A 23,833-nucleotide genomic window follows, 5' to 3' on the forward strand; every position below is an offset into this window, starting at 1 on the left:
CTACCCTGAAAAAAAGGTAAAATTCTGTTAAGTTGCAGATGTTTCTGAACAAGTTCCCATTTTATAATTTCATTGGTAGATTTTTCCCTTGGGCAATCCTTAAAGATACAGCAGGTACAGCAAGTAGAAGCTGTAAGTGCTGTAAGTATGTGGATGGGAAGCTTTCTTGTTGCCATTTTCTTTGCTTTACTTCTATTTTGAAATTGATGGCAGCTTTACTGTTAGCTTAAGGCTCCATTTCTTACTTGTTCTTGTCTCTTTTACACTGCACTGGTCAACAAAATAGTGTGAGTGAAAGATAAGGTGAACAACTGGAGAGGTAAAAAGAACTGCATGTAAGGACGTAGGTGGATGGGTTGAGGATAGCTTACCTTGGAATGGTGAAGGTGCAAATGTTCTTGCTGTGGGGCATGTCTCAGACTGGCTTTGTGCCTGTATTGATAGGTGGTGAGGAGCGATTCCGAGTGGATAAGGATACTGGCATTATCATGACAACTGGCTTGCCTTTGACGTGGAACAAGGAGTATGTTGTTACTGTGGAAGCCTCTGATGAGTACGGCAACAAAAGCCCCTATGCCTCCGTTTCCATCCTGGCAGGCTCCCGACCTCCACAGTTCACTAACATGTCCTACAATGTGTTTGTCCCTGAAAATACTCCAGCAGGAGAAAAGTAAGTTTTACTTTTTTAGGTGTCTCGCTCCCAGCAGTCCGAGAGGACCTTCACAGAGTAGAGTGAAACTTTTGTGGTTTCGCGTCTCAGGTCTATGCATATGAGTTAAAAGACTCATATATGCATTTGCATTTGCCTTACATTTGCATTACACTTTTAAAATAATGTTGTGTTTTCTAAAAGAAATTATGCCTGTTCTGATGTTTCAGAGCCTCCAATGTAGCACATGGGATATAGTCTGGGACACTGGAATTACTTTAATATTTTTGGGGTGTTAGTGCATTGCATCATGAATTAGAACACCCAAACTACTGGCTATGCATCTCCTGGAGATTTAAACAAATGCTTGAAAAATAGTCTTTTAATTAATCAGGTTTGGAGCTGTTTGTGTCCCGTTTGACTTGTATTTAAATTTCCAGAAAGACAAGTCATTGCCAGACTCTTGAGATAGCAGCACCAGTGTGAAGTACAAAAAGATAAAGCTCAATCTCCAAGCGGCTCTGCTGTTGCATGAAGAGCAGCTAATCCCAGCCACAGTGGGGAGATGCTCCCAAGCTGGCTCTGGGTTTATTGGCACTGTTCAGCTACTTGAGAGCAGAATGGGCTTTAAGGCCTCTAAGGAGCAGGTGGAACAGTGCCATAAGGCCTCTAAGGAGAAAGAAACCTCAAAATAAACTGATGACCTAGGAAAAATTGCTGGAGATGTGCCACTAATCCTTAAGAAAGACTGAACAAGAAGGAGGAGGGAAATTTTTCTTCTTCCCTGGAGCTTTCAGTGAGATGAGCTAAAAGTATATTGTCATGCTGGTGAAAGACTGATGTGAGAGGCAGAGCTTCAAAACATAAGTCATAGTAGGGAGGCAAATATTCCTTTGATGTCCTGCCAAGGTGGACAGCAGGATCTGGAAAGCCCTATGCTCCATGGGTTTCCCATCCATGTCTGAACCCGTTTCTTTTCTGCATAGACAACTTCAGAGAAACTCAGAAGTATAGTAGGTCACTTATTTCTGAAAAACTGAGAAACTGAGGGTAAACCAGTAACTGCTGTCAAGTATTTAGAAAGGTACAATGGGAAAGAAAAAGACGTTTTAATGTTAGTGGGGGTTGAAATGGATTATTTCATCACTGCTATGTCAGTGAGTAAGTTTGGTGACAGAAGAGAGGGTAGATGGGCTCCCTCTAGCAAAAGGGGTTTCCAGTCTGAATATAAAGCTGAGCCAAGCATTGGCACCTTTCCTCATCCTCATCTTCCTCTCCTAGGTGCTGAGGAGACAGCTTTTGTTGTTATTGTTTTGAAGCAAAGAGTTGTTCTCTCATTCTTTGCAGAGTAGCAGTTGTTGAGGCTGTTTCCTTCCAGAGCCAGCCTCTTTCCTACACTCTCCTGATGAACCCCTCTGGGCTCTTCCGGGTGAGGCAAGAGAGCGGAGAGCTCAGCCTGACCCACGCTGTGGACTACGAGAATGAGCACCACCTCTATCACCTCTTACTGAAAGCCATGGAAGTTGAGAGCACTCTCAGCAGTGTGACTGAGGTACACGAATCACTTCACGTCCTCCCCATGGTCTGCAGTCTTGTTACCTTGCTAGAGGGACCAGTTACACAGATGGACAGCCCAGGACACTCGTGAGGATGCTGGGCAGGGAGGAGGCCTTGTAGTACAGACAGAAAGCTGGGCTCTGACCTGGGTTCAGATCTAGGCTCTGCAAATACCTCGTTACTACTTTTTGGATTTGCCTCCCATCTTGGGAGTGGAGAAGGAAATACTTCTCTGTGTTACAGGAGTAGTGTGAGAAAAATAGCATCAGAGGTATAAGTAAGGATGGGAGAGCAGCAAAAGCACTGACTGCCACTGCAGTGTCCAGAAAGAGGTGCTTTTTTTGCAGAGTGCGGGAGCTAAAATCCACTCTCAGTGTGTCCTTTTGTCTCAGGTCATGGTCCATATCACCGATGAAAACGACTGTTCTCCTGAATTCCAGCGCTCCATTTACAGCAGAGACAACGTTCCCGAAACCATTCCTGTTGGCACATCTCTACTGCAAGGTGAGGACCATCCTGTTACCTTTCATTTCAGTCTTGCCACAGACCTGCTGGTTTGTTACCTGTTTGTGTTCTGGCCATGAGGAAGTGCCCTCTTCCACAGGCACTGCCTCTGTAAGATGTGGATGGCAGCTTTCCTGGCCATCTGTGGATGGCTTTTAGGTATTCTGGAAGTAGAGTTGTGAGTGTCTTCAGGTGAGGATCACTGTACTGTGCCCAAGGAGAGATCTTGTGCTATCCAAGGGCAGTTAAAGCAGCTGGTAGGAGGTGACTTAATGGATTGCCATAGCTTGTTTCCTTTAAATGTTGTCTTTTAACTCATATTGGTAACCTTTTTGTGTCCCAGAAGCAGCTGCAACTAGTTTTTCTTTTCTTATTGTGTTAAGAAAAAACAGGGCTTTTTAAAATAGGCAGCTATTTTTATCAAATAGACATTAATGCTGTATAACTGACTTGCAAAGTACTAAAGGAAAAAAATTTGGAAAGCCTGTGAACTTACATTTATGGTTGTGGCTTACCAGTCATCATCCCAAGTTTGTTGCTTTTAACATGGCTATTTGTCACTTGTATATAAACCCTGAGTGCAGAGATGACATTTTTAGAGGCTAGAATAGTATCCTGTTGAAAGAGTTCAGGGGTGATGAACCCTGAGAAATGTGTATGTGCCAATGCAAGCGTTAGCAAAAAGACAACAATGTAAATTTCCCAAAATTGGAGCTGAACTCTGCAGGTTGCAGAGGTGATAAGAAGCTTAGCTTTCCTTGTGCAAGGGGGCTGCAGGGCCTGCTTTCTCTAAACACTTGCTAAGAGAGTTCAGAGCTTGTCGTACTTCATTTTTAGATTTAATGGCTCTTGGGAAGAAAGAAATTGCTCAGAATAATCAACTCCTAAAATTCCTAAGCATGTGATTTTCCTTAAAGAGATGAATGTTCTTCTCTCCAGGAGACTTGTAAAGCTCATCAAAACTCCACTTGTGGGGGAAAAAATGTATGCCCCATGTCCAAGCAAGCAGAATGTCAAAGCCGTGCAATTGCATCCCATGTTGTTGTCTTGCCACATGGGGTAGATTTCAAGGGAAAGAGCCATCTTAGAAAAGAAAATGTGAGGTGGAAGTATAGTGACGGTCAGTGGAAATGGTGTGTGAAGACTCACTTGCTGTAGAAGGGCTGAGCAGAGTTGTTAGTGGCTGTAAGGGAGCTGTACCATGTGCAGGATGAGACCTGTGCCACCAACTGACTGCCAAAGCAAGTATCATCTCAGGAAATAAAAAAGGCAAACAGCTCTACAAACGCTGTAGTTCCTTGAGGGGTGGGATGTTGCAGCCTCAGAATGACCCACAAGCAAAAATAAATGCGAATATGAGACAGGCTTTGCCATTCTGAGCATGCCTGTAGCTGTTGATGGCAGTGAAAAAGGTAGTGTGATATATGCTTTTGTTAAAACTGTTGATTATGTGAATGTAGGTTTCAGTTATCAGCCACTTTTATTTTAGCACACTCAAAGTCTGAAGCATGGAGAGTGCTCTCAGCAGGGCCCTCAGCCTTCAGCTGCATCACTGTGCCAGCAGAGCAAGTCTTGGAGTTGTAGCTGGCAACACAGTCAGCTTTTGAGCCAGAGGTAGCTTGCACTAAGCTAGCTCGGAATATGTGCAAGGCCAGCACAGAGCTGCTTGTGGCTGCCATATGATCCTTAAAATATCGTTTGCAATGCACACCAGTTTCCAGGACAGAATGAAATGGAGGGGAATAGAATTCCCTGTTGCTATTGGGAAGTAAGGCCTGTTACTGTCATGTACAGGTAAGCGCCACATTCCCTATTTGCCTGAAAACTTCTGGGGGAAAAGAAGTGTATCATTAAGCACATAGAATGTATTTTTGTGAATGGTTACAATGGCTCAGTAATGACTGTAGATTAAATCAGAATTTTTCAAATCAAATATGTTTTTCATGTTCTGCATGCCTTTCTAAAAACAATACTTAACCACTATATTTCACAGATTTAAATCACTGTCATTGTAGTCTTTCTTGAGTTTTTAATATATTTTGTCTCTTAGTATAACAAGAGAGTGATTAACTTTAAATCCCCTTAATTTTGTAGTCCATAACACACACTAATGTTTATTCACAGTGGGTTTTGGAGAGATTTTAAACAAAATGTTACAACCAATCTAACTATCCTTGTAAACAAAGATGAGTAACTTTCCACAGGCAGATGTAGTGGAAATTTTTTGCAACTAAGTAGAACAGTTTTTCAGTGTAGTTTTGAAATCATTCTCTGCTCCTTTCCTATTTTGAGTTAATATTCAGATAGGGATGGGTTGTTTCCACCACCCCTCTGTGGATGATGCTGCAGCTGTTTGCTGGAGTGTCCACGCACTGCAGTCACTGTTCTGCTTCCAGAAGGCTGTGTGCTATCACAGTGGCTACATCTGGATCCTGTTGGTAGAAAAAGGAGTTTGTTTATTACCAGTGTGGGTATGATGTGAAGCCTCATTGTTTGGCTAGAAAAATTGCAAGGTAATTGGAGAGGTGAGCTTCCTCTCTTAAAAATCACTTTTGATGCTATGCTGTGAGCTCCAGGTCTCTGTTGTGCAGGTTTGCTGCTTCTGAGCAGATGGGTCACTCAACATACTGAATAAAAAACTCTTACTGGGAAGGAATGTTTGATCACTCTTTGTACCTTGAAGCACCAGGTAAATAAAAAGTATATAACTTGCTGGGAGCTAATTAAATTTGAACATGGCATTCCTGGAAAGAGTGAGGAACCAGTTCATGACTGATAACGTTCAACCAATGTGCATACTAATTGTGTGCTAATTGCCAGTGTTGAGTGCTATTTGTACAAAGCGTTTGTGCAGTATTGGGATCACATCTCTCTTGCAAATTCACCTGGTTGCAATCACTCAGGCTGGGTTGGAGCAGAGAGAAGAGTTGTTTTGACTTTTCACTCCCAGCCTCCTGCTAAGTTCCCAGACTCTAACCACAAAAAAACCCCAAAAAATCTTTTATGGATGAAACCGATTTAGGTGATGCCTGTTCTCAAAAACTAACAAAAAACCAGAGTTGACTTGTTAGGAAACAACATAATCAAACCTCCTTTGCAGTATGACTGTTCTGTTAAATGTGTTCTCTAATAGTGCTTGCAACAGACTGCGACTCTGGCTCCAACTCTGAGATCTCTTACTTCATCCAGAGCACTGATTTTTCCATCACACGTCACGGGGTCATCAATTCTAACCAGAGGCTGAACTTTGAGCGAGCAAACCATATGTACGAGTTTGTGGTGATAGCTGTCGATAAAGGACATCCCCCTCGGACAGGGACGGCGTCCGTGCGCATCCGAATGGCCAACGTCAATGACGAGGCTCCTGTCTTCTCCCAGCCCGTGTAAGGCACCTTGAACACCTGCTTTGGTTTTAAAAGATGCTGTTCATACGTGTAACCTTACTAGCACTTGGCTAAATGGTCACTTGTTTAGTGCAACTGTAAGTTCCAGTGAAATTGAAGGGTAATTTCTGTATAGAAAGGCTTTAGGAGTTGAACTTTCATTTCTAGATTGTGTATTAAAAAAAATACATCAGTTGTGATACCAGTGTATCGACTTCATAGAGAGAGAACAGAATGAATCAAAGACCTGTCTGTACAGGGGATGATTTTGACCGCACTGACTCCTAGGTCTCAAAGTGATTATCCATGTATAAATAGATGACAGATAAATATGGTAGTTAGCAAACACTAAAACTTAATTTTAGCATCAACAGATTGAATTGTAAGCTAATTTCATGAGCCCCTGCTTGTTTAAGATGCCTTTTTTCTTTCCTGTCCCTGATCAATACGATTTCTATTCTTTGAACAATTTTGAAGTATGAACATGTTTTAAATACAAAACATACATATATTTATATACAAAATTAAATACTTTTTTACATTCACCTCTGTAGTATTGCTTTCCATCAATATATAGGGACATAAGAAACACTGCTTGGCAGATACTAGTCCTTTTTCTCAACTTTAGGAGATACATGATCCTGTTTTACAGTACAATGTAGTATGGTGCATATTATTATGCTCCAAAAGATCCTTTGAAATGATGCATACCAAAAGTACAGCATTACAATCCTAAAATAAGTACCCTATGCTGAACAAAGAAGACCAAAGTCCGGTCTTAAACCAATGGAAGATTCCATGGTTGCATGCCCAAAGCTTTAAAACAAAAACATCCATAATGAATTCATAATCTTGCCTGATGGTTAACATGGTGATGGTTATTCTGGTACTTTGTATGCTGCCATTGCTCCCTTATGTCCATCAGCTACAGGACTTTCCTTTCGGAAGATGCTGGTCCCAGCACCTTGGTGGCTACTGTTCGGGCAGAGGACCCTGACGGAGATGGGCTACTTTATCTGATTACAGGAGGCAATGAGGAGGGCAACTTTGAGCTGGATAGTCAGAAAGGTAAGGTTTTAGAACACAGTTATTCACTGTCTAATCTCTACTGACTCTGCTCCACTTGTATGTCAAAAACCATAAGAAAGCACCATAGCTATATAATCTGCAAACGGGGGTGCTTTGTATCAGTGAGGATTAGTTTTTTGATATGATGGTTTTTCTTCAACTCTCAGCCACAACTTGGGATCCTGGTCCAAGGCTGTGCAGACTAAGATGTCAGATTCCTGTGCTTTGCAACCAAAATACAAACTGAGCCAGCAATACAGTGACAGAGAAATGTGATGCTCACTTGATGTTGTGGTTTACACAGTAAATTAACATGACGCTTTATGCTTCCAAATTCAGGTATCATTAAACTCCGCAGAAACCCACCACCCAGCCTGAAAGGGCCACAGTACACCCTGAATGTCACTGCGATAGATGACAATGCCTCAGGGGGACCCACTCCTCTCAGCAGTTTTGCTGAGGTTATTGTAGGAGTTAACGACGTTAATAACAACAAGCCTGTCTTTAAAGAGGTAAGATGTCTTTCTGCAGATATTCTTGATGTCTTTCTGCAGATATTCTTTTCCCATCTAGGCTGTAACTGGGGTTATAGAGTCTCCATGCTACTGGTGATTGCTGGTGGGCTGAAGGGTCTGTGTGTGCAGAGCAGAATCAACTTGTAAGTGGACAGTAGTCAGCTTTCTCCATACGGGAAATGTAAAGTCTTCATTCTCCTTTTTTCTTCCTCTCCCTTAGAGATTGATTTCTTTGTGTGCATAAGTAATAGTAGTGATTTTCTTACAAGCTTTTCTCAGACCTGCTGGAAAAAATATTGACACTATTGACACTGCAAATTCACGTGACTCTGTGTAATATTTAGGGTCGGATGTTTGGGTGTATTTTTAGTGCGCTTACTACAGTGGCAGCACCTGGGTTCTGGAGAATCAGCCTCCAGGCACGCACGTGCTACAGGTAGAAGCCTATGATGCAGACCTCGGCATCAATGGAGAGGTGAAGTATGGGCTCATGCACCGAGATGGAGCTTCCCTAGGCTTCAGCATTGACCCAGACACAGGTCAGTAGCTTCAGATTACTGAGGAAAAATGACAATGACATTGTATTGTAATGAAAATGCTGCTGTATCAGTGTGTCCATGTGGGCTCATGCTTTAACAATGTAACTGCAGGGTTAGCTGTGACAGTTTATAGAATAAACACTGGAAAATGCTCAGGGTATGTAGATAGCCATACACATAGATTAGAATAAATGAAGGTTGTAGTGATTCAGATCATAGAAGCAATAGAATGGTTTGGGTTGGAAGAGACCTGAAACATCATCTAGTTCAAACAGCCCTGCTGTGGGCAGGGACACCTCCACTAGACCAGGTTGCTCAATGCCCCATCCAACCTGGCCTTGAGCACTTCCAGGGATGGGGCATCCACAGCTTCCCTGGGCAACTTGTGTTGAGCAGTGTCTTACCACCCTCACAGTAAAGAATTTCTTCCTGATCTAAAGCTGTTGTCCCTCAGTTTAAAACCATTACCTCTTGTCCTATAGCTACATGCTTACAGACTCTCTCCAGCTCTTGTGTAGGCTGCCTTTAGGTACTGGAAGGTGCTGTGAGGTCTTCCTGGAACTTTCTCTTCTCCAGGTTGAAAAATCCCAACTCAGTCTGTCTTCACAGGAGAGGTGTTTCAACCCTCTGATCATCTTCATATCCCTCCTCTGGATTCACTCCAACAGATCCACATCCTTATCCTGGGGGCCCCAAATGCAAATTAAACAGGGAAACGAACCCCTGTACAATAAGAAGATAAAATTGTGTTCTGTATCACCTTCCTATTTGGATCAAGGGTAGCTATAAAAATGCAGAGCAGAAAGTGTGATTTTTACAGGTTAAGTTTATTCTTCCCTACAATGTGGCCACAGTTTATTTCTCATCTCATGCACAAATAGGAGATCCAGTGCACTGCAGGCAAAACCCTCATACCAGAATAGGGCAAAGATGTCTTCATGTATGATTTATTTCAAATTAAGATGTTATATAGTTGTTGATGTTTCTATAGTCAAAACAGGAAAATGGGATATTGCTATGTCTGGGACTGTGCAGGAGACTGGAAGGGACTACAACAGAGCTGACGAACTCCGAGCATAGTAGAGAAATAGGTCTAGAAGTGGCCTCAAGAAGGCCAGTTTAAAATCTGCTAACCAGAAGAAAATAGCTGAGGCAGGAAGAGACTTGATTAGTACGGAGGAAAACCCAAAGATTTGAAGAAAATTGTTTGATTTATCCACTGTAAGTTTTTACCCAATTTTAATCTGTTGAATGAGGCAACCTCCATCTCCTGTAGTAGAAGTTACTTTGGTCACATCACTGGTGTCTTCTGTGGTGTCACTCTTCCTCAAAGTAATAATAAGCTGATTCAGTTACTTGGAATACCACTGGAGTAAACCTAGAGAGGCCCTTCAATAAGAAGGAGAAAGTCCTTCTGTGCTCCATAAATGATGAGATAACAAGGTACTCAGACTGAGCTTCTTATCAGGGCAGCAGGAAAAAAGCAGCATGTGACATATGAGGAGAGGAGAGACGGGAGACCTGGAGTTGGTCTAGTCCAAGACATGCATTGCAGGGGCGGTGAGGACCAGCCTTGATGGTTGTGTAGCATGTGGTCAGAGCTTCCTTTTGCACAGGAGATGTGCAGATTCCTCTCTGCAAATTCAGTCCTGAGGCTGTGACACGCAGAACAGGAGGTGTCTGTGTTTCCAGGAGTCATCACCACCACGCAGACTTTCGACCGGGAGCAGCAGAGGGAATACACGCTGTCTGTTACTGCCACTGACCAGGCGCAGGAGCCGCTGATCGGCGTGTGCCAGGTCACCGTCCTCATCGCCGATGTCAACGACAACGATCCCAAGTTTGAGAACAGTCGCTATCAGTGTGAGTGTTACTTAACTGCCTGTCCCAGTTCTGACACGTGAACCTGGTTAGAAGGTTATTCCTTGTAACAATGGTCAGTTCTTTAGGTGACCAATCTTCCTTTTTTGCCCACTAAGCCAATTACTGTTTAACTCATCATCAGGAGAAATGTGCAGAATTAACCAGTCCCCTTTAGTCATTAGAGTTATCTTAAAAACATTGACATCCTTCACTCCTACAGATGAGGCCGATCTGATCCCTTCTCTTTGCAGTTTTCTCTGCCCAGCTTTTTTCCACACTGAATTTTTATTTGATGTCCCAAAACAAAACATGACATCCTAGCTGGGAATTCATCAACCCTGACTAAAAGTACAATTGTCATCTGTGTCTCTGTAGCACAGCACCTCTGTTTGAATAGACTGAAGTAGCATTTATGTCTTGTCAAACAGCACAAAATCCTTGGTTTCTAGGCTGCCTTTGGCTGGGAGCCAATGCCTGCTGTATCTGTCCTGCTGAGCTAGCTTTTCCCATTTGCCCTGTTGACATTCCCTTTTTCATCCCCACATGATATGCTTTATATCAGTCTTTTGTTTAATTTGACTTGATGCTTCTCCAGTAGAATCCTGCATTTCGTTACACTTGGACTCTCTACATTTAATGTCATCCACAAGTCATGAGCATAATCTCTAATTGTTGGACTGGAACAGGTCCTTCCTGCATAATTGCCTGAAAATGGAAAAAAAAATGGTTGCTGATGCATCTGCCAACAACTTCATTTTGGAGTTTTTTGCCACTTGTGTGGAAATGTCATGCAAGGCAAAGCAGTGAACAATGCCTTATTAAAATGAAGATGGCTTATAAGTAAATCGTCTTTAACATCACAGAGGCCAGCACTTCAAAAGGATTCAAAAATAGGTTGGATGCTTATATTTTAGGACTTTAACGAGAAGTGAGCTGCTGGGAAATAGGCTAAAAATACATCCACACTTCAGAATTATGCCCAAGGACAGAAAGAAAATTGTGTTGCACCTTTTAAAGTATCTTGTAGTGACTAACTCTAAGTGCCAAATTGGTTAAAATGTGTAGATTTGGAATAGTGCTTTCTACAGTCCTACAAGTATCTTCTGCAAACCTGGCCAAAGCAGCACTGAGAAATGGAGTAGAAATGATCCCTCTGGAGAGAAGTATTTTTGAGCAGAGCAGAAAAATCCCTGAGGTAAAGGTAATGTTTGTGCAAAGATGAACCTTTCTATTCTACCATCACACATGTCCTTCAGGTGAAACTGCCCAGGATTTTTGTTTTTCAAAAGCTGTGCAGCTGAGAGGTTGCATTTGTAATTGTGGTGGCTTCAGCACTTCTGAGGAACAGGCAGATTTTTTTCTTTTTTCATGAACACAGGGTACCAGCAAAAGTTCTGAAACAAAGGCAGCTCTTTGAGATGGCAAAACTGCAGATAATGAGGTCACGTTATGCCTAGCACTTTCCCAGCATCTCTACATAAGTAATCAATGCTTGAACGTCACAGAATTAAAAATAGCTTCTTCCCCAGATGAAGATCAAATGCCATTAGTTATAGGTTTCTATTCATCCTGGAAAGTGCTGGTTCTTTACTCTCAACACTAGGATGTTGGTCAAATCCCTGATTTAGCCATGCATTTTATCATCTGCCTGCAAAACAGACATTAAAGAAATGCTTAACTCCCTGTAGTAGGGATGGTGCAGTAAATGTTAACGTTGTGTCAGCAGCAAGAAAAGCACACGAAATGAGAGAGTACAGCCCTTCCCTGTTTTTTTTCTTACAATGCAATTTAACAGAATTTGACTGGTAAAGGCAGCATAAATACACACAAAAAGCATAAACACAAAAAAGGGGTATTTTACAGTGTTTTTAGCAATTAATTCAATTTTCATTAATCTGTCTTAGTGCTGGTAAATCTCTTTTGAGATTAGCTTTGTCTATTACTGACACACCAAAGACATTCTGGACAATTAAATGACACAGGGATGAGTGAAGCCAATTAAATCTCAAATTATTGTTCATGGAGCAAGTGGTTGTTGTGGTTTAAAGTTGTACTGCTTCACTGCTACAGACTGTTGACATTAAGGGAGAAGACTAAGTCAGAAAACATGGCCACTCCATAGGTAGTATGCAGTTCTGATTATCCTACTTCAAAAATGCTGAAGGAGATACATACATGGGAGATCAAAGATGTGAAATAGTTTCTGAACAAGACATGAATTAATAGACTGACTGGATTGCCTAAACCCAACTGCAACAGCCTTTCCACTGTCAGAGCCATTTTAATACACTGAGCTGATGGAACCTTAGTGCAAGGAAACAGCTCAAAAGTACAATCAGGCAAGCACACATAGCTACTTGGAAGAGGAATTGGGACTGGATGGCTGAGGACAGAGGGAAGAGCTGGACCAAAAAATCAGTGCAATGTAAAGATGAGTATGGAAGAAAGGCAGCTGACAGGGATGCGACAGCTTCATATAGAGCTGTGCCTTGCAGAGTGAAGGGGAGCAGGAAATGACTGCTCATGATTTCGCCTCATTTTGTTGGTGTCCCTTCCAGAAACCAGGCTTTAGGAAGACCAAATTTATTACTTTTCTGTGCAGTAGGCTCTTCAAATGCCTGACTCTGCCACCAGATTTTTAGATCACAATTATCCAAGCAGATTCAAAGAAGGATTGGTCTCTCTAGAACTATGGGCAGAAAGACACGACCACGGTCACAGGTTTATCTCTGGGAACAGGGAGTGAAACCTAAGGAAAGGGATATACATAAAATTATCATTGCCCTTGCCTTGGATAGCTTCTCCAAAACACTGGGGTGTTGGAGGCATCTTCGCTGTGACCTGAGTCTTTATGCTTTGCAATTACCTAGTGCCTCCCGCTGGCAGTGCTGCCGGCACCACTCATATTCAAGATTAATTCAATTCACACAGAATTCCCTTTGATGCCAACCTGCTTTTATCATCAGCTGAGCCCAGCAGGCTGGGCTGTGATCCAAAGCAGTGGGCATGTGAGCAGCTGTGGGGTTTGCCAGCGCCGCCATGGAGAGGCACAAGTGCTGGCAGCAGCAGCGTCAGTAAATCTGCATCGCCAGCAGCTCACTTAACAACCCAGCATGGCAGGGGCGAGGGAAGGGGAAGCTAAAAGAGGACTATAGACACTGTTGGTGGCAATACTTTATAACCTGTCTCAGTACAGAAATGTTTAATCTCCCATGAAGGGAACAATGATGTTTTACAGGGGTGTTTCTTTACACATACAGCCTGATAAACCAGAGCAGAGCTGCTGATAATACCTTTGTCTTTTCAAAGACTTCCTTAGTGAAGACACACCAGTGGGGACGAGCTTCCTCAGAGTTGCAGCTCACGACAGTGACCAGGGTGTGAATGCTGCTGTCACATACTCAATGTTAGAGCATCAACTGGAATACTTCCAGATCAACCCCAGCACAGGCTGGGTGTATGTGAATTGCCCGCTACCCCAGGTAATGTGAGGCTCTCCTTGGAACAGAGCAACATCCCACCCCTCTAACCCATTGCAGAGGGTTAATTGCAATCTCATGGTTTGTACAAAATGGTTTTTGAGCATCCTCTATGTTTGTTTTGTAGACAATGCGCATTAGCCGCTATATTGTGGCGAGAGATGGCGGGAACAGAAGCAGCACCGTGGAGCTGACGGTGACTGTCACTAGTGCACTGAGCCAGCCACCCCAGTGGGAGCAGAGCACATACTGGGTAACCATCCCCGAAAACACCATTCGTGACACCAAGATTGTGGTATGTTAGAAGCGTGATTACTTCCCTCCCTCTTCATTTCCACTTCTTCCTCTGTTGTGCTCTGTCTCTAAGCCAGAAGTACGCGGATGCCCACTCTGCAGCCTTACTGCGTTGCACTGTTCCCTTGTGAGCCTTCACTGCTGAGTTTGTCAGGCATACCTGCCACGGAATAGGCTGGCATTTCAGCTGGCAGCAGTTTTCCCAGTGAATTCTTACATGAATGGCCCTCAAGGTGTGCTTCCACAGGAGCAAGACTTGTGCGCTGCCAGATTGGGAAATCCTTGAGTGTTCCCACCAAGAGCCAGCTCCTCACTCCTCCATCCTCAGTGGGCTGTGCTACCTGTTTGTGTTTTTCTTACAGCTTTTCTCAGTTTAGCATGGGAACATGGAGTGATATAGTTTGCTTTGGGCTCTTCCAACTCAAACCAATTCCTTTTTAACCCATACAGACTTAGTCTTTAAGGACAGTGTCTTCCATATATTGCCACATAATTCCTGCCTTTCTCTTCCTGCATGTCATATTTGAGCACTTGCAAACAATTTAGGGTTTGTTTTTATTTTCTGTAACTTTCTGGGTAAAATGTACAACTCAGTGGAGAAATGGTCTCCTTATGGATCAGTTTTGCTTTGGAAGGAGGAGAGAGAAGGGATTTCCTTTAGCTGTGCTGCAGTTCTGTCTTGGCACATTTACAGGCAGGTAGCATCAAACCTAGATATTGTAAAATAAAACTCAGCTCTGTAAACTGTTCCTATTTTGTCGGTTACCCGAGTCGTACAGGCATGTATGTTCTTGGAGAACATACATGTGTGCATGTTTCGCCATCAAACTCAACACGTAACACTTGCAACCCCGAGCTTCATGAATATATGTGGTGGCTCTTTTCTTCTTCAGACCATCAAAGCCACATCCCCTCTTGGTGATCCCAGGGTTACGTATAATCTGGAGGAGGGTCAAGTTCCAGAGACTAACATGCCAGTTCGTTTCTATCTGAAGCCAAACAGAGCTGATGGATCTGCTTCTCTTCTAGTCGCTGAACCACTTGACTTTGAGACAACTAAGTTTTTCACCCTGACAGTCCGGGCACAAAACGTAGCAATGACTCCTTTAGCTTCCTTTGCCACTGTTTGTGTGAATGTAACAGGTAAGCTTTGCTGCTGTTCAGAACAATATTCTTGTTACTTTTAGTATAATGCCATGAATTAAGATAACATCTATTAAATGCCAAGCCACCTCAGAATGCTTTGTACACTTCTATACTGTAAAAAGTTGTGCAGTCATTAAAAAGGTCTGAGACAATTCTTAAGTACAGCTATCAAATGTGGAGATGTGATAGTGCAAAATGCGCTGTCTGAATGTTTAGGCAGCAGTAGTGCCTGGTTCTGTAAAGGTAATTAGAAAGATTTTCTTTCGAAAGGAAGAGAAATATAGTAAATGTTCCCAAGCTAATGAAAGGAGATGAGTATTACTGGAAATAGTCTGTGCTATAGGAAGAGAAACAGCCCAGATAGGCTGGGTTTGTGTTGGATATCTGTTCAGGATTTTTTGTTCCATTCAGAATTTTCCATTTCATGCTGAGATTTAAACTATAGAAATGAAAGGGTCCATATGATAGGTGCAATTTTCAAAAATTTGATCCAACCCTCCTTATCGTAGGATGTTTTCATAAGGTTCTGTTCCTGTAGATCCATATAAAACTATAAATCTGATATTAATCCCTGATTTTTGCAGGATTAGTGGAGTTACTTTTGCTGGGCAGACATTTAGATGAAAATATGAATAAGTGAAGTCTCCAGCAAAAAAATTTGTCTTGCCCACCACCATGGAAATGAGAATGGGGTAGTAATTTGAAAGGGATTCCAACTTTCTTCCTTCACTTTATCACAGCACTGTCCTGTCTTTCACAATCTACCAACGCAAAACCCCTTCAGGCTGTAAAGCAGGGTTTGAGCCTTGTTGGAGGTTATGGATCCTGTCCCCAAAGGTTTTTCCTATAGTGCAGTTATTGGTACTAGAATTTGGCAGAAACTTCATTCTGCTCACAAGAAAAAATCCTTTTAGAGTAACTTAGCTGTGGATGAAAGCCCTCCTGGTCCTGGCATTCATGGACTAAGTATCTCTCTGGTCAAATCATTAGCCAGTATCTCAGTTGAGATTAGGCCACTGTCTCCCAGTGTCTATAAAATGCCTCCTGACTGCTACCCCGAGAATGGGAAAACCCAAAGCAGAATTGCTTCTTGCTATAAACAATGTAAGTTCTTCCTCCAAGCAAAATACAACTTGGGGGGGGGGAGCGGAGGGGGAAACCCCACAGGAGACAAAGAAGTCTTTAAATATTTTCTTACCATGATCCTCATCACCTCCTTTTTCAGATGTCAATGATAATGTTCCATTCTTCATGTCTTCTAACTATGAGGTGTCCGTGCCAGAAGGAGCTGATGTTGGCACGTCGGTGGTTCAGGTGTTAGCTATGGACTTGGATTCCGGCCTACATGGAGAGGTTTGACCTTATGTCCAATTCTTTTCCTCACAATACTCAAGTTGTAGTATTGTAGTTAGTGAGAATCTGCAGTCAGCAGATGGCAGGGTAATGAGCCACCAGCACTTCTTACAGCACTTGTCAAGCATTTGTCTATCTTAGGCCTGATGTGCATAACATGGGATGCAGGCAGAGAAGATGCTGCTCTTGATCTCAGGGTCCTGCATCATGGCAGCTCGTCCTGATCCAGCAACCACAGCAAAGCACTGCTGCATGATTCTCAGGGTTGCTCCCATGACAAGACAAGTGGATGTGGCTGCAGGACATGTTTCCAAACTCTTGCCTCTTCAACTCAGTTTTTAATTGACCATCAGTGATTATTGTCAGTTATTAACAGCCGTTTAAATATGGTCTAACCATCATTGGTTTAACCAACATTTGACCATCATAGTAATAATGACCCAACCCTAGGAAAAAGCAGAATTCTGACAGAAATTACCCATTTTCTTTGCATTTTCCTGAGCCATTTCTAAAAATCCTACTAGCTCTTCTGTGAATAAACTCTAGCTAGTGGAGATCTGCTGTTCTGGAACTGTCATTTTGCAGCTTCTGACGAGCCACCTGTGTGGTAGAACAGCCTGGTGGTGCTTGTGGCATGACTTGGGGGTGGGGATGGAAATGGGGGTTTTTTCAGAGAACGAAGGGAAAATTATTAAAGGGAAAAATGTGAACAGCTTTCATTGGTGGGTGGAGGTCTTCATTTATTCAGTCATGTTGAACAGGACCCAAATTATTAGCTATTTTTGGTTGGTTGGTTGGTTGGTTTTTTTTTTTTGGTGATCAGAAGCACAGTGGGTTACTAGAAGGTGAGGAGACACCAGGGAAAATGCCAGTCCATACATTTTCTCTCCTGTTATTCATGATCTTTCCTAACTGCTCCTACTGGCCACTGTTAGAGATAAGATAAGATCGCTGTTGGACTTGATGTGCCTTGATATCACTGGTACAGATGTTCTTCTGTTTGAGAATTCTGCACTTTTAATATCAAAATGAACAAAATACTTAGAAAAATTATGTTCAGATGATTTGTCTTCCCTCAGAGTGTTGCTACTTTGCAGGCAGAACCAGGAGGCTACTGAGGAAGGGGCAGGTCACAACACTTGGACATACAAATGAAAATTGAAAAGGTAACCTCTTTTAACTATTTCCTTTTTAGGTTCACTACTTAATATTAAAAGATGCTAACAAGGATTACCAGTTCTTCACCATTGAACCTGAGACAGGAATTATTTCCACCCAGGCATCTTTTGACAGAGAGAAAAGAGCCTCTTACTTGATTGAAGTTCAGTCTCAGGACTCATCAGAATCTGCTAGACCTGGTGTTCACGGGCAGACCAACACAGGTAAAACTAAGAAGGAATTCTATGTTGGGCTCTTTAACTTTCATAGGCTTGGCAGGTTATGTGAGCTGTTTGGAATAATACAAGGTATTCCACCTCTGCCATTTCTACTCTGCATGTTCCTCCTGCATCTCCTTCTTAGACACAGCCTACATAAGGATTTTTGTCAGCGATGTGAATGACAACTCTCCGGCATTTCCTCGGTCAGTGTATGAGGTCAGCATAGACGAGGACAGGGATGTTGGAAGTCCTGTTGTGACAGCAACAGCAGATGATCAAGATGAGGGTGAGTGGACCCTGCATGTCTTTTAAAGTCCTTTTAGTGTTAACATGTGCTTGTGTGTAGGGCTACTTCCTTCATGGACAAACAATTCTGTGCATTCAGGAGACAATTACACATTTCAAGCTTTTGAAAGTGAGGAGAGAAGTTTTGGGCACATGTGAACATTTTCTTTAGTTAGGTGCTCAGGTCTGTAGTGCAAAGGTTAAGATAGCTGGGAATCTCTTTGGGGCAGAATGAAATCACCTGGAATCACAACACTGATGCAACTTCACACTCACTCTTTCCTGAGCACATGCTTGCTTTTTGCTGACTCCTGTGCTTTCTAGTTCTCCCTAGGAGTCAGTTTTATTTACCACTATTGTAAGAAAATCAAAAGTGTGCTTTTTGGTGGGTTAGTGGGTTGAATATGCTTGTGGAAGAATCTGACAAACAGTGAAAAATGTGGGATGACATGGCCAGAAATAAAATCAGGAAGAAAGGGAAAGTCAGACCTTCTGTTTGGCCTCACACTGATACCAGCTCTGATGGTGTGAAGCTGCCCCTACAGTGTGGTGAGAACAGGTGGGCTGAGCCAGTCCAACAGCATGTACCAGTCAGTCTCTGTCTTGCTTTTTTGCTACTTTTGTGAGCTGGTCCAGCTCAACTCGCTCAAGAGAAACAAACCTATTGAATAAAAGAAGGCAAGCTGGTGACAGAGCCCAGATGAGAACCAGAGGGACGTGTTGCTGGGAGCAGGTGAGAGCTGGCCATTCCTTTCAGTGGCAGTGCTGCAATGCCTGTGCCTCTTAGTGCCCATGAGGGAGGTGTAAAGAGGCCATTTGAAACCAGCTGCTGCACTTGGGAGAATTTGACAAAAGCTACTAGCAAGTGATGCTCAAACTCTTGCTGCAAAGGCACTCAAGTCCTTCCAAGCACTAATGTTGAGCACAGTCTTTTCACTTTCTAGCTGTCCAAGGTCCTCTAGGTTTCTCATCTACAGCTGACTCACAACTTAAAAAGCTGAATGTTCTTTTTACTCCTAGCAGTTCTCCTATTTAATTTGGGAAATGACTTTGTATACTGGAATGCAATGTCATGTATTTTTTAGCTTTCAAAATAAGTAAACAGGGAACACTAAACTATTTCTGGCTGTTCCTAAAAGTTTTGCAGCAATCAAACAACTGCTGTTGTGCAGGTGGAATGTTCTGAGATAAATTCTTGCTCAAAATAGAGGACATCTGTTATATTTTAGCACCACCCAGTGGTTTAAAAGAAGTTAAGGAATATTGGCATTTGAAATGAGAGGCTTAGGAAACATTGAGTAAAAATAGCTTCTAGTATTTTCATAGTATGTCGCTTTTTTATTATTGGCAAATGAATGCTCAGTAATTTCGAGGCACACAATTCCTCCATTATTAATCAACAGGCCCTTTTCCATGTCTGTAAATTATACTTGTAAATATAAATGCAGACCTAGCCTCCCATCTATCATACACAAACCCTTCAAATGACATAAACAGATCATTCTGTGTATGTTTCTATGTTTTACCTCACACACACACACTGTAACAGTCTGGGAAAATAAGGTTTCTCTTGGATACATGTCCCTTGTGCATATCTGGATTGAGCATTCATAGAGTGAACAGTCAACAATTGTTTCTTTCTCTTATAGGTGCAAATGCCAAACTAAGGTATCAGATCACTTCAGGAAATGTGAAGGGGGTTTTTGATGTGGAACCTGAGACTGGAACTGTCTTCATTGCTCAGCCTCTGGATTATGAACAAGAACAACATTATGAGCTCCGGCTTGTAGCTTCTGATGGAAAATGGGAAAACCACACTCTTATCATCATCAATGTTGTCAATAAGAACGATGAAGCACCAGTCTTCACTCAGAATGAATACCAGGGCAGTGTCTTGGAGGAGCTCACAGATCTGCCTGTACTTGTCCTAAAGGTAAAGCAGTTTCCATGAAGCAGAACAAAACCTGGCTTTGTGTTCAGCTCAATCCCATCCATTCACACAAATCCAAAAGTAGTTTATTTTGGGTGGGTGAGGGCTGGTATTAGGACTTAGCTAGCAACTGTCTATAAAGAATAGAATAAAGCAAGCCTGCTAATTTTGCGTGGTGGACTTGCTCTCTTGACCAGCATAAATAACAGTTGGATCTGATGATCTTAAGGGTCTTTTCCAAACTGATTCTAAAATTATGTGATTCTAAATATAGAAAAATGTGATGACTTACTTTCCTTTACAAAGAGGATTTGGCACATTTTTAGTAACTGTATAAGCACAGAATGGTTGGCATGTGTACTTCATGCACGTAATGGTTAAATTTATACTACCAAATAAACATTACCAGAAACTGTTCTTTGACTCCAGCTCAGTCATCTTCACTGTTTTGTTGTTAGAGCAGTAGGCCCAACTAGCAATCTCCCAAACAATCCCTGGATGCAAATCAGTATCTGGGATTTCTCTCTGGCCTGTGCTGATCATCAGCTTGGATGTATGGCCTGTTTTCACAGCATTCTGTTCACTCAGAGAGGATCAGCCTGTGCTTGCCTTTGTGTTCCAGCTCCAGAGAATTTCACAAGAAATATTTGCTCAGCAGGACTGTTATTATTTTCACTTGATTCTTCCTACAGTTTTTTCCTCTTTCCAAAGTATACTGGGAAGTAGAATATATTAGTCTGTCAAAACATCCTCTTTGTTTCTCTAGGCTGTGCATGATGTTTATTGAAAGAGTACTTAAATGACTCAAACCAATAGACACTTGCTGTTAAAATGCATGCTGTTCATTTAGCCTGCACTGTATCAGCTGCCATCAATAAGAGAACAGTGATTTCCCCTTTTCTTTGACATAAACACTTGCCTGCTCTGCCTTGTTCCAGGTTTCTGCAACAGATCCAGACCAGGCGGCAGATCAAAATGCCATTATCTATTCCCTGCATGGGCAGGGGGCCAGCAGCGAATTCAGCATCAATGAGAACACAGGTGAGATCAGCACACATAAAAGGTTAGACCGTGAGAAGCGATCAACGTGGCGCTTTCTCGTTCTTGCAACGGATGAGGGCGGAGAGGGACTGACCGGCTTTGCAGATGTGATCATAGAAGTGAGGGACGTGAATGACAATGCACCCCTTTTCCTCTGTGTGTCGGATGGCTGCTTCACAGGCCACATCCCCGAGGACTCTCCGGCTGACACGCCTATCATGGAAATGACAGCAGTGGACCTTGATGACCCAAAAGCTGGTATAAATGCTGTGCTAACATACAGCATCATTCAGAACGTCAAAAACAAAATTAATTTGAACTTGTTCTCAATTGATTCAGTTAGTGGCACCATCTCTACGATGCTTGGGTCCCTGGATCGGGAGAAGGAAGACAAGTACCTAGTGGTGGTTGAGGCCAGAGATGGAGGAGGGCTCACTGGGACAGGCACCGCCACTATTTTGGTGACAGACGTAAATGATCATGCTCCAGTCTTCCTGCAAAGGATTTACACAGCATTTGTCTCTGAGAATGCAAGTATTAACTCTGAGGTGGTGGTGGTGTCTGCTGTGGACAGAGATGAGGGAGAAAATGCCATGATGACATTCAGCATCATTGATGGGGATAATGACCACAAGTTCTCCATAGAGACAGATGAAGTCAACAACTGTGGGTTTATCCGACTACGCAAACGGATTGACTTTGAGAAGCCTCATGAGAGGGTATTCAATTTGACTGTGAAAGCAGAGGACATGGATTTCTTCAGCATCGCTCACTGTGTGATCTATGTGGAGGACTCGAATGATCATGCTCCTGTCTTCTATCCTCAGTTCTATGAAGTGGCCGCACTGGGGGAGGATGTACCAGTTGGCACCAAAGTTATTCAGGTTTCTGCTGTTGACTTGGACTCTGGCCTGAATGGAAGGTTTTTGTTCCACCTGCTAAACAAGTCTGATCCAAGTGGGCAGTTCTCTTTGGCTAGTGATGGATGGCTGATGGTTGCAGGATTGCTGGATCATGAGACAGTGACACAGTACCAACTCATTGTCATTGCCACTGATATGGGGCAGCCCCCTCTGACTGGCAGTGCCACTGTTTCAGTGACTCTGCAGGATGTAAATGACAATGGGCCAGAGTTTGAGGCACATTATAACCCAGTGGTCTGGGAAAACACAGCGTCTCCACAGGTTGTCCAAATGAATGAGACCTCCACACTGCTGTACGCCAAGGACCGAGACACTGCTGCGAACGGAGCACCTTTCTCCTTTCGCCTTCTCAGTGATTTTGACAGCCTGAGCAGCTTCAGCTTGCAGGACTTCCACAACGGAAGTGCCATGCTCACCGCACTGCATACCTTTGACAGGGAAGTGCACAAGGCGTTCTACCTGCCCATCCTGATCACAGACAGTGGGATCCCACCCATGAGCTCCACCAACACACTTACCGTGAACATCGGGGACCAAAATGACCACCCGCATTCTGCTGGCTACATGGAATGTCTCATTTACAGCTACAATGGTAAATCTCTCCCTGATGTTTGCTTCCAAGTGTGACATAAGGTCAAAAGAGGCAGCTGTGAGTTTCACAGGAGGACTCTGTCCTGTTCCACGTAAGCTGTTAGTAAAGGTGCTGCTGAAGTTTGCTTAAACCCCAACAGAGAGCAGTAGGTATGTGGGGCACAGGACTCTGGGCCACTTGATTTGTGGAAGAAAGTGAGTCAGCCTTGAAGAAAGAGCATAACTGGCTGCATTTCTTGTCACCTTTCTATCAAAGTTGAGTAATGATCTCTTGGTTTTAGATACAGTTTTTCAGCAGCATTAACATTTCAGGGAAAAAAAAGTTACCGAAGTTCATAATGATGCTGAGAACCTTCTTTCTCCTCCTTAAACCTTTTTCCCTCTCCAGACTGAATTGAGTTTTAGTGAATACACTCAAGCTGAACTCATATGTAAACTGCTGAAACATTAATCTAAATCTTCAGCTGACAAATACTGTTATGGGGGAATTTTCTGTGAATGCTGGCTGCAGGCAGTGTGAGAGCAGCCGTCTTTCCCTTCTTGCTTTAGAAATCAGGCAGCAGGATTCTTGATCTGCTTCCCCTCATAATGACCCCAACAGCAAAATAAACCACACAGCTAAAAAGATTTTGGGATGCTTGCATCCATGTTGGCTCGGGGCATTCCTTCCTCTTCTACTTTGCTCCGTGTCCTACGGTTTTGATAGCACATTAAACAGATTGTTTGTTGTGGGCACACTAGGAACTACTTCTGAGTAGATGCTGTTCACATTTATTTGTACTGAAATGTTCTGCCTGTTGCATGATTAGTCAAGTTCAGCTTATTGTTAAATTGAATAGAATTGTTTCTATTTGCTGAGAAACTCTGCCTGTAGCTTAAATACCAAACATTTTCATTAAGCCTGAATTCCATTTTCATTGTATCTTTTAAATCATTGGTACTTTGGTTAACTTCTGGGAGGGACTATTCAAGACCTCAGATCTTTGATTAATTAAAATATAAAGGAGAGACAGAATCAGAAGGCTGCTATCACATTGTATATTATATTCATATACTGTGGGAATCAAACACCAGGGCATCCTGTATACTGTCTCCTGCAAAATACCCAGTGAATGTTGCCACGGTTGCCAGAGAGGTACAGTTTTCTCTCCTTGCATTCAGTTCCTCAGTTGTCAGGGTCTGTGCCGTTCCTTGTCACAAGGTGAAGTCCCACATTTATCCTCTTTGTGTATCCTTGATTCTTTACACAGTAGATCTATAAATTCAGATACTTATGGACCTTTCCTTCAGAAATAAGTTTTGTAAATCCAGAAAATACTAATTTGTGAGTTTCG

The 23,833-nt window shown here is 42.7% G+C and overlaps 1 protein-coding gene across 1 annotated transcript in view; it reads left to right on the forward strand.

Annotated features, from left to right (window-relative positions):
• The window catches only part of LOC309585007 (neural-cadherin-like), a gene marked incomplete at its 3' end in the record, with an annotated part of 54,028 nt that overhangs the window by 13,476 nt on the left and 16,719 nt on the right, over positions 1–23,833 (forward strand). The window contains exons 3-18 of the mRNA XM_082301428.1: positions 445–670; positions 1,997–2,201; positions 2,599–2,710; positions 5,844–6,093; positions 7,019–7,161; positions 7,501–7,673; positions 8,047–8,215; positions 9,908–10,078; positions 13,388–13,560; positions 13,685–13,852; positions 14,745–14,994; positions 16,223–16,350; positions 17,546–17,732; positions 17,872–18,015; positions 19,664–19,947; positions 20,883–22,500. Coding sequence (XP_082157554.1) covers positions 445–670; positions 1,997–2,201; positions 2,599–2,710; positions 5,844–6,093; positions 7,019–7,161; positions 7,501–7,673; positions 8,047–8,215; positions 9,908–10,078; positions 13,388–13,560; positions 13,685–13,852; positions 14,745–14,994; positions 16,223–16,350; positions 17,546–17,732; positions 17,872–18,015; positions 19,664–19,947; positions 20,883–22,500 — 4,401 coding nt within the window. The remainder of the gene's footprint in view (positions 1–444; positions 671–1,996; positions 2,202–2,598; positions 2,711–5,843; positions 6,094–7,018; positions 7,162–7,500; positions 7,674–8,046; positions 8,216–9,907; positions 10,079–13,387; positions 13,561–13,684; positions 13,853–14,744; positions 14,995–16,222; positions 16,351–17,545; positions 17,733–17,871; positions 18,016–19,663; positions 19,948–20,882; positions 22,501–23,833) is intronic.

This window comes from Coloeus monedula (assembly GCF_965178545.1).
Source record: "Coloeus monedula genome assembly, chromosome: 1".
NCBI lineage: Eukaryota > Metazoa > Chordata > Aves > Passeriformes > Corvidae > Coloeus > Coloeus monedula.